This window comes from Apium graveolens, chromosome 3 (genome assembly GCF_009905375.1).
Source record: "Apium graveolens cultivar Ventura chromosome 3, ASM990537v1, whole genome shotgun sequence".
NCBI classification, from domain to species: domain Eukaryota; kingdom Viridiplantae; phylum Streptophyta; class Magnoliopsida; order Apiales; family Apiaceae; genus Apium; species Apium graveolens.
In genome coordinates this window covers 108,154,368-108,165,086 of record NC_133649.1, presented here as the reverse complement: position 1 = coordinate 108,165,086, position 10,719 = coordinate 108,154,368, and the positions used below count along the sequence as shown (strand labels likewise).

At 34.9% G+C, this 10,719-nt stretch overlaps 1 protein-coding gene across 1 annotated transcript; it reads right to left on the bottom strand.

Moving 5' to 3' along the window:
* Positions 1 to 7,627: 7,627 nt before the first annotated feature.
* On the bottom strand, positions 7,628 to 9,700 carry LOC141712687 (pirin-like protein). The gene is made up of 7 exons (XM_074515719.1): positions 9,374 to 9,700; positions 9,202 to 9,251; positions 9,056 to 9,094; positions 8,914 to 8,942; positions 8,768 to 8,830; positions 8,506 to 8,609; positions 7,628 to 8,426 (listed from the first exon to the last, which is right to left on the bottom strand). The coding sequence occupies exons 1-7, from the start codon at positions 9,574 to 9,576 to the stop codon at positions 7,940 to 7,942; spliced, it is 975 nt and encodes a 324-aa protein (XP_074371820.1). The 5' UTR covers positions 9,577 to 9,700; the 3' UTR covers positions 7,628 to 7,939.
* Positions 9,701 to 10,719: the final 1,019 nt, after the last annotated feature.

Below are 10,719 nucleotides of genomic sequence, written 5' to 3'. Positions count from 1 at the left end.
GTTGGCCAGGGCGGCGGACAATCTAGGGCAACATTACATAGTCAACACCGTGCCCCAATACCCGAATGTCAGACATGTGGAAAAAGATACCTTGGAGTGTGCACCCAGGCGAGAGCCCCTCTGAAATGTTACAGGTGCGACCAACCCGGACACCTTGCCAACAAATGTCCCCAATACAACAAGATATGTTTCCAATATGGAAAAGTAGTGCACGTGAGGAAGGATTGCCTGATATTGAAGCCCTCAACCTCAGGAATAAGCAGAGCTGCATCCAATCGGCCCCCAACTGCTAGGACCTTCAACATGACCGTTCAGAATGCTGTCCGAAACACTGACGTGATAGCAAGTACCCTTCTGTTAAATTCTGAACATGTAAATGTCCTATTTGATTCTGGAGCAACCAAGTCATTTATATCTCAAGATTTTGCTAAAAAGTTAAAACTTAACGTCGTACCCTTACGTGAGATATTACAAGTGGAAATAGCAAACAAAGAAATAATTCATGTGAATCTAGTACACCCTAAGTGCAAGTTGAAATTAGAAGGGAAGGTCTTCGAGGTTGACCTAATCCCATTTGTGTTAGGAGAATTCGATATAATCTTAGGAATGGATTGGCTATCCATTAATGGAGCGCAAATAGATTGTGAGCGGAATGCAAAATGAAAAAGAAGTAGTGTTTAGAGGTCAACGACAGAACCAGAAATTTATGACCATGCTACAGGAAAAAAGATTGTTAAGGAAAGGTAACGAGGCCTATTTGGCTTATGTGGTAGATACCAAGAAGGAAGTTCCTAATATACAGGACATACCCATAGTGAACGAATTCGAGAATGTGTTTCCAGAGAACTTACCAGGGTTACCACCCGACAGAAAAATAGAGTTCGCTATAGAATTAGCATCAGGAACGGCACCAGTATCCAAGGCTCCCTATAGGCTAGCCCCAGTTGAGATGAAGGAACTAGCTTCCTAACTGCAAGAATTATTAGATAATGGAATGATAAGACCCAGTGTGTCGCCATGGGGAGCGCCAGTACTGTTCGTAAAGAAAAAGGACGAATGTATGAGATTATGCATAGACTATCGAGAATTGAATAAGCTGACTATAAAGAATAGGTACCCTCTCCCCAGGATTGAGGTTCATGCAAGACTTTGCTAAGATAGCCAGTCCACTGACTAAACTTACCCGGAAGACAGAAAAGTTTGTATGGACAGAGAAATGTGAGGAAAGCTTTCAAGAACTGAAAAGGAGGCTGGTGTCAGCACCAGTGCTCGCTCTTCCCGATGGAAAGGGAGAGTTTGTGATATACAGCGACACATCGCTTAAAGGATTAGGATATGTACGGATGCAGCATGGAAAAGTTATAGTGTATGCCTCTCGACAATTGAAGGAGTATGAGAGCAAATACCCGACGCATGATCTAGAATTAGCAGCTATAGTGTTTGCCCTGAAAATTTGGAGACACTACCTGTACAGTGAGAAATATGAGATTTACACAGACCATAAAAGCCTCAAATATATTTTTACTCAGAATGAACTGAATATGAGATAGAGGAGATGGTTAGAGTTGATTAAGGACTACGATTGTGAAATTTTGTATCACTCGGGTAAAGCCAATGTGGTGGCTGATGCCCTTAGTAGGAAGGAAAGACTCAAAATGATAATGACATCTGAGGAATTATTTAAAGAATTTGAGAAGATGGAAATTGACGTGAGGACGACCGGTAAAGGAACAGAAGGATTATTTGAGATTAAGCTAGTGTCGGAACTGACTGAAAAGATACGAGTATGTCAGGAAAAGAAGATGAGTAAAGAAAGAGGAACATCGACCGGTGAGGAAATGAGATGCGAGAAGGACGAGAAAGGGATCATGAGGTATACGTCCCGAATTTGGATTCCCAATGTGCAAGAGTTAAAGGACGAGCTGCTGCACGAAGGGCACATCTCCCGATATTCAATCTACCCAGGAAGTATGAAGATGTACCGTGACCTTAAGGAATATTATTGGTGTCCTGACATGAAGAGAGAAGTAGCAGAGTGGGTCAGCAAGTGCTTGACATGCCAGAGAGTGAAGGCTGAACATCAGCGACCCAGTTGACTATTACGGCCCCTGGAAATTTCCGAATGGAAATGGGAGCATATAGCCATGGATTTTATGACAGGCCTACCAAGGACAAAGACCAATCACGACGCCATATGGGTTATCATAGATAGATTGACCAAGTCTGCACACTTCCTACCAATCAACAAAAGGTACACCGTAGCTAGTGGATATTTACTTGAAGGAAATTGTAGTGAGACACGGCGTCCCTGTTGCCATAGTATCAGATCGAGACCCAAGGTTTAATTCCCGATTTTGGAGAAGCTTCCAGGAATGTGTAGGCACCAAACCAAACATGAGTATCGCTTACCACCCTCAGACTGATGGACAAAGCGAAATGACTATTCAAAAACCTAGAAGATATGCTACGAGTGTGTGCCATTGATTTTAAAGGAAATTGGAATGACCACTTACCCCTGATCGAATTTTCTTACAACAACAGCTATCACGCTAGCATAGAAATGCCTCTGTATGAAGCTCTTTATGGAAGGAGATGTCGCTCTCCCCTATGTTGGGATAAAGTTGGAGAACACAAGATAATAGGACCAGAGTTAGTCTAACAGACCAGGGAAATGGTGGAACTCATTAGGAAAAGGCTGGTAGCAGCTCAGGACAGACAAAAGAAGTACGCCGACCAGACCAGGAAGGATAGGGAATATGAAGTTAGAGATTCAGTGCTATTGAAGGTATCTCCGTGGAAAGGAGTGATGAGATTTGGGAAGAAAGGGAAGCTGAGTCCCAGATTCATAGGACCCTTTGAAATTTTGAGGAAAATAAGACCTCTAGCTTACGAGCTCGCCTTGCCCCCTAATCTGCAACAAGTGCATAACGTGTTCCATGTGTCCATGTTAAGGAAGTACCATGCAGATGCACGACACATAATAGAATACGAGCAGGTAGATTTACAACCAGACTTGACCTACATCGAGCAACCAGTAAGGATAATGGACCAAAAAGAACAAGTGCTGAGGAACAAGACTGTGAAGCTGGTTAGAATTTTGTGGAGAAATCAAAATGTCGAAGAGTCAACTTGGGAACTTGAAGACGCAATGAGGAATAGATACCCCCACTTATTTTCTAATTGATTCCAGGACGGAATCCTTGTTAGAGGGGAAGACTGTAATAACTAGAATTTTTGAGACCTTGTAAAATGTTTAATGAATAGTAACACTGAGGGACGGGGGAAAATTTTTAGCCCACACTATGTAGTGCATGAGAAAATGAGTTTCGGAATTGATATTATGATTATACGTACCAAATGAGTGTATGTAAACGCTATTAGTTTTCGAAAAAAACGAACTTTGAAAAATGACCATATTTACGAATCATCGAGGATTACGGGAATCACAATATAATTACAAAATTAAAACCCTACGGATTTATATCCAAGTATGATAATTCAAAACATAAGGAATAAATACGAAAGGAATTACGTCGCGAACCATTTACGAGAAAGTATTTTGAAAACGTTTAAGCAACCGAGCGAACGCGTAGACGATTAAATAAACGTAACGCACTAACTAACCATGGTAGAAAAGTAACCATGGTTACTTTATCAAATAGTGAGCTAAGGTGTAGGATGATCAACCAAGGCTATCAAATAGTAAGCTAAAGAGCTAAACAAGTGGTTTAGCTTGTAAACTAGGAAGCTAGTTGGATTTATCCCCAAGATTTGCAACAAGAATAAAATCCTAGGATCTAAACTAGATAATATCAATCAAATAAAAAGATATCACAACCTCATTTCCAAGAAGCAACCAAGGAAGCAAGCATAAAAACACTCCCTCTCTCTCTAAAACCTCCCACTCGGCCCTTTCACCTTCAACCAAGAAACCAATTTCAAATCTTCAAGCTCTAGCCATGGATAAATCCTCCCATTAATTCTCAAGCTTCCTAACAACCAAATTAAGGTAAGATAAATCTTTGAGCTCTTTTTATCAAGGTTTGATGGGTTCAATAAAATCAAGAAAGTTGATAATGAATAGTATAAATAGTAACTCTTCTTTGGTTTCTTGATTTTGATGGTTATTTTAGGTTCCAAAAACCATACTAGGCACTCCCAAGACTTCAACTATACTTTATCGTTCGATTAAGAAATATTTATTAACTATTTACTTATCATGGATGAAATATTCTCCAGTGAATATTTATTTCAAACTCCATTAAATGTAAAAGATTATTATATTACGCAAACATAAATTAGTTGAGGGATATTATTTAAATATTCTTTTCAAGTAAACTCATTCGAGGTTTAATTATTTATCGATTAATATTTAATTATTTATTATTTATTAAAGGGTTTATTTATGATTTAAAAATCATAATACCTGATGTAAAATACTTTTTGATTTTCGGAAAATCATTCGAATAATTTCAGATCGTCGGAGATAATGCTCGACTTATTTTAAATATTTTGAATATAGTTTCAAAAGGAACTCCCCCTTTATTTACTTATCTGTTGACAACAGTCAACTCACATCCTTAGTACTTCCTCCTAAAACTTTTGGAAGTACATATATATATATATATATATGAGGTAAAGTTGTGCCTATCAACAAGCAAAACGCTTGGGGAACTTCGATATAGTTCGATGATTCCAAGTATATGATATGATTTCCTAAAGGACAGGGGAGGGGTAGGATCCAAGTACTTCGTGTATTGGATAGACTACCGATACAGTAGGAGACGGTACTATACGTATCTAAGGACCTGCGAAGTGTGTGTATACCCGAAATGAGGACACATAGCCCGTATGTGGCAAGGGTGATAACCGGGATACGAAGGTGCCGTCTTTCTACTAGTAGAAAATGTTACTATTATCGTAGTACGACTGATCATCGTATGCGGTGGCTCCAACGAGTGTCATATTCTTCCTATTGGAATTGTGATGCAATACCATAACCCAAGCCTTGGTGCTGGGTTTACTATTAAGGTATTCGCAGGATAATAAAATCCACTAAAGAATTATTTTCATAAGAAGGTGTGTATCACCACGGAAAACTATTTTCGAATGAAACATAATTATCATATATGATGTTTTACGTAAGTTTATCATACAGTCATTTTCATACTGTACATTATTATACTGGGCATCATAGCTCACACTTGTTTTCTTAAATTGACACAACACAACAATGAATCAAGATGCCTACCATGAGAACCACAGCCAGGAAACGGGTAGGAAATGACCAGCTGTTCCGTAGGTTGTTTGGTGTTGTACCACAGGTAGTCCGAATAAGCTGGATTGGTTTCCAGTTATTTTTAGTTCGGATTATTTATAAGTATGACTTATGTAAGATAATAATTAAGAAACGTATATTTGGCCGACGGACTAGCATTACTTAAAGGTTACTCCCCGGTAAGACTTAATTACTTTTGGGTTGTAATAATTATCACCTTGTGGTTTGATTTAATCTAGTAATGAATAGTTCGTTTCCAAGACAATAACCTGTAAGTGTGTGTGTGTGTGTGTGTGACAAGTGTGGGGTCGTAAAGTGTGAGTATTTATATATTGTGATGTGAGGTATGTAGCTTATAATGGTTTAGATGGCGTGGCCTCCGAGATTCTTGACCCCGAATTTTGGGGCGCCATACTATATGTGTTATCATTCACGAGAACATTATTCATTATGACCTAGAAGCTCTTAGTGATATTGTTCATCACTGAGAGAGTAGTTTGACCTACTTTGTAACAGAAATTATTATATTGAATAAACTTGATTACTGTTACATACTTTGTGTTCTAAATCGATTTGATTGTATAAACACTATATTCAACCCCCTTCTATAGTGTTGTCTGACCTAACAGGTTATTATGCTAGTATAATCTATTATATATATAATAAAGCAACTAGGGGATTCATTGAGACAATTTATTTATTTGATATTACTTAATTACCCCTCATAAATATGTGATAATGAATTTCAAATTTAATAATATATATTAATTACATCTAACTCATTAATTACTAATAATTATATAATATTACTACTACGTTATTGTATAATAAGAACTTATACTTATACTTATAATTACCTATGTATTTTATAAGTATAGACTAAAAACTAATATTATTATATTTTTATATATCTATTATTATCGCATTTAATGTCGTATTTCATATTTTAATTATTCCATTAACAGTAGAAGAAACTTAAATTCGAACGAAAAACAAATATCATATTCTTATTTGGATACGTATAGTATTTGTATTATAAGTTCACAATACACATGTACTTGTACTTGTATCAAATTAATTATCATATAATTTATTTTAACACATTTAAAATTCAAACACATACATACATATATACATACATACATACATACATACATACATACATACATGCATGCATGCATGCATATATAAATACATACACACGCATACATATATAAATACATACACACGCATACACACATGATCTTGTCAAATAATGAATTTGACATATAGACATACAAACATACATACAAGATATAGGAAATTAAGTTAACTAATACAAATGAACTCAATTTTTAGTAATCGATAAACATGATCTTGTCAAATAATGAATTTTAATGCCATACAATAACAATTATGGAATTTGACAAAAAAATGAACATTTTGAAGTTCATCTTTTATAAAAATCATCTACTAGTCATCTGATACAAAATTGAAAAAAGTGCATCTCACACCATACCATATTTTTCAACAAAAAACATGAACATTTCATTAACATATTAGTTTTGAAATTGTGTCTGTCTCATTTGGGCTATAAAATACACATGTCAAAAAAACTCATCCTTATAACAAAGACTATATACAGATAAAATAACTTCTAGTAACAGAAAATATATTTAATTTCACAAACATGTATACAAATTTTATAATAGTTGATGTTAGATTATACTTGTACTTTGCACGAGTTATAAAGCTAGTTTATAATATAACACATTAATTAAATGAAATTTTATAGTGCCATATATCAGCGGTATCTAGTCATTTGACCGTTCCGCGATAATTTATAACAGACGCTTAAGATTCCGTGAAAAATATTATAAATTGATTGAATATAATTTCCCTATTATAGCCTCTAAAAGTTTGACTGGGTAGCTCTAAAATTGAATATTCATTATCGTTAACGTATAATTGATTGTCACGGACAAGGATGTCAATATCGTTATTAAAAATTAATTGAATATAACTTGTAGATCCGTAGATATGTGACAAAATTTAGATTGTAAAAAAAGAGGCTCGAATATTATAGGAGTTAGAAGTCAAACTTTCTGATGCTTTTTCCAAACTTGAGTTGATGAAAAATGAACAAAAGTTGTATCCAAAAAGATTTTCTCCTCATTACAAGATCATATTTTTCAACATTTTATACCTCACCAAGTGAGTGTGTGTTTTTGGGGTTACTTTTCTTGATTTTTTTTTTTGAAAAGTGCCAAGTGCTTCAAGCAATTCAATATTTCAGTTGAAATATCAGCCCTCGTACACGCGTAATTATATAATCCAATAATATCCCACCATCATTCCGAAATTTATCAATTATTAAAACATATGATATATTTACAATAAAAGAAGTATCGACTTTTATATCATTACGGTGCCACATAAAATAGAAGTGACTAAAACAAGCACAAGGAATTTAACTTGCAAGACATTGCAACAAATCATGATTTTTTCAGTACAATATCAACCTTTTCAAGCTTGTAGAAGCCTGAAATTTTCCTTAAATTTTATCTGAAATTTATGCTCCCACATTCCAAAATCATTCTTTATTATCCACCTTTTAGGAGTTGCTTTGATAGTGATCGACAAAAGATGGCGTTGAGCTTTACTATTTATTTTTGGCTTCTTTCACTGTTGAGACTTCCAATACTTGGCCATTTCAAATCCATTCTTACAATACTGATAATCCTGTATAGTCTGGTCAATTTCTTCCTGCGTGTTCATCACAAAAGGTCCATATCGAGACACTGGCTCATTCAGTGGCTCACCCCCAATTAGCGCGAACCTCAGGGCCTGGGAGGACTTGTTCCACACGCTCAAACCATCACCGGAACTTAACACCAAAACATGGTGAGCAGATACAGGTGATGAGTTGAAAGATCCAATAACACCTTCTCCTTCAATAATATACAAAAATGAATTCCAATAATCGGGGATTTTTTGGTTCACATGAGCTTTCGGCTGTAGAGTGAAATCAAGAAACATTGTAGGGGTTCGTGTGTACACTGGTGACTCAACTCCCATTGATTCTCCAGCAATGATTTTCACTTGAACCCCGTCAATTTCAGCCCTTTTGATGTCGTCACTTAGCAGTTCCTGATAATTAGGTTCAACCCTACAAGGTTTAAAAACAAATTCAAGTTAGAGAAAACACAAGTCCCGTCATTTTCTGAAATTCAATGACACATTCTTACATTTTGTCCTTGGATGAAAGATTGATCCATAGTTGCAGACCAGTCTGCAGTCCATCTCCTGCCGGCATTTCTGAATGAATTATCCCTCTTCCCGCTGTCATCCACTGCAATTGATATAATAGTTTAGCACTACACATTTTGGTTTTAGTTTTGTATGGGTAGATTTTTTCATGACAAACATTTTAATTTGGTCAGGATTCAGTTGTCAACTATTGCGAGTGTAGAATTGGAAAAAAGTAATAATGTATAATGTATTTGATACCTGGACATCCCCTGCTCCAATTGTGCCTTTATGGCCAGCAAAATCCTGATGAGTGAAAGCTCCCTAATACAAATAAGAAAGTTTTGTAACTCATCAGCATCTTAAAACTATCAAGGTCGATGTTTATATATGTTGATTTTACGTACCTGCAGCATATATGTCACAGTCTCGAATCCTGCAAATAAATGTCAAGAATTCGACAACATAAGAATTGTAAAGAATAAAAGAAGAAGAAGAAGAAGAAAAGACAGTGTTTAAGCAGCTGAGAATTTTGTAAGGTACAGAAACCTCGATGTGGATGATCGGGAAATCCAGCAGGAGGTGAAACTGCAACAAGAAAAAAGAAACAATAATGAGAATATTTGAAGGGGTGAGTCTAACAAAAAGGAATATATAGCAAGTAGTAATAGTAGTATGTCATTGTGAGTATGTACCAGCAAATTCATCCAACATGAGGAAAGGATCCAAATACTTCAAGTCAGGCCTGTTGAACATAATGGTTTTCCCATCAACAGATTAAAAAAAAAGGTGGAAAAACAACAAGACAATCTTAATATATAGATTCTGAATGAAAGCCTTTTCTGTTAACAAAGGAATTAATACTACCTTCCGATGCTTCTCCTAACAACAGCACCGTCGCCTTCACTTTGAGCTTTGGCTAAAAGCTTTTTCACCACAATTCTTGGATTTTGAAAAGCAGAGGCTTGGTTTGATGATGCTGCAGACATTGTAATTCCGTTTGTTTTAAATAATAGTAGTAATATTTTTGTATCTAATCTAGGATTATACACTGTGATATTTGCTCTCATCTAACAGGAACTGACTACTACTGGTGCTACAGATATTTAGGAGGAGTTTTTTCTTTTGTGTGTATGTTCATGTCTCTGACTACCTGCCCATCTTCCCTCTCCTCCTATTTACTATAGCACATATTTTGCAGATGATGACAGTTATTTAAGGATATTTTAAACCTACGGGTCAACTTTTTGTTAGAGCAACTTCTGTCCAAATTTGGACCAAATCTCGGTCCAAATTTGGATCCTAACCCCTCTCCAACTCCAATAGTTTGGTCTAAATTTCGGTCCAAATTTCAATATGTTTATTTAATTATTTTAAGGTCTTATAATAATAAATATATTATATTTGTATGAGGTAAAATATTATCTTTATATTTTTTTATTATTATTAATTACTTGTTTTATTTTAAAATTGTAAATAAATGAATAATAGAATTCTAATTAAACTTCAAATATATATGAAAAATAGTAAATATATTTAGTTATAATTTTTATAATAAAACCGTTAATAAAACATAACATTCAAATAAGAAAAGTACAAATATTAATTAAATCTTAAAACATCGTTAACTAATACTAATCCTCAGAATTAGTATATTCTGAGAAACAAATGCTCAATTAGTGCATCTCAATTAGTGCATCTCAGAATTAGTTCTCATCGCATTTTTATTTATGTTGTGTTTCAAATTAAGTTTTATGTGTTATAATCTTTATTTTAATGTTTGAATATATTCGTAATTTGAATTCAAGAAATGTAATAATATTTATTTAATTACGTTTAAATATTTTTTAATTAAAATTATTATTTAAATAAATAATAATAATATCCTAATATCGGTTAATTACATTTATAAATACCCGAAATCAAATTTTTATGTATTAAACTAAAAGAAATACATTAAAACTATTATTTTTATTCTCGGTCCAAATTTGGACCGATGTTTAGGCCAACACTATTCATCGGTCCAAATTTGGACCGAAATTTAAGTCACCGTTGGGTAAATTTGGACCGAAATCTGTCTAAATTTGGACTTTTAGGCCACTCTTGAAATTGGCCTCATGGTAAGACAGCTATTAAAACGCCCGGATCAAAATTTAGTGGGCCGTACATTTGTACTTAGATCCATCATTTCTGACGGCAGAATTATGTAATCA

Coding starts and splice junctions, on each gene's coding strand:
- LOC141712687 (XM_074515719.1), bottom strand. CDS start 9,576: ATGAGAGCAAATATCACAGTGTATAATCCTAGATTAGATACAAAAATA. Junction 8,943..9,055: donor TCCCGATCATCCACATCGAG/GTTTCTGTACCT, acceptor ATTTATTTGCAG/GATTCGAGACTGTGACATAT. Junction 8,427..8,505: donor CTTTCATCCAAGGACAAAAT/GTAAGAATGTGT, acceptor TAAACCTTGTAG/GGTTGAACCTAATTATCAGG.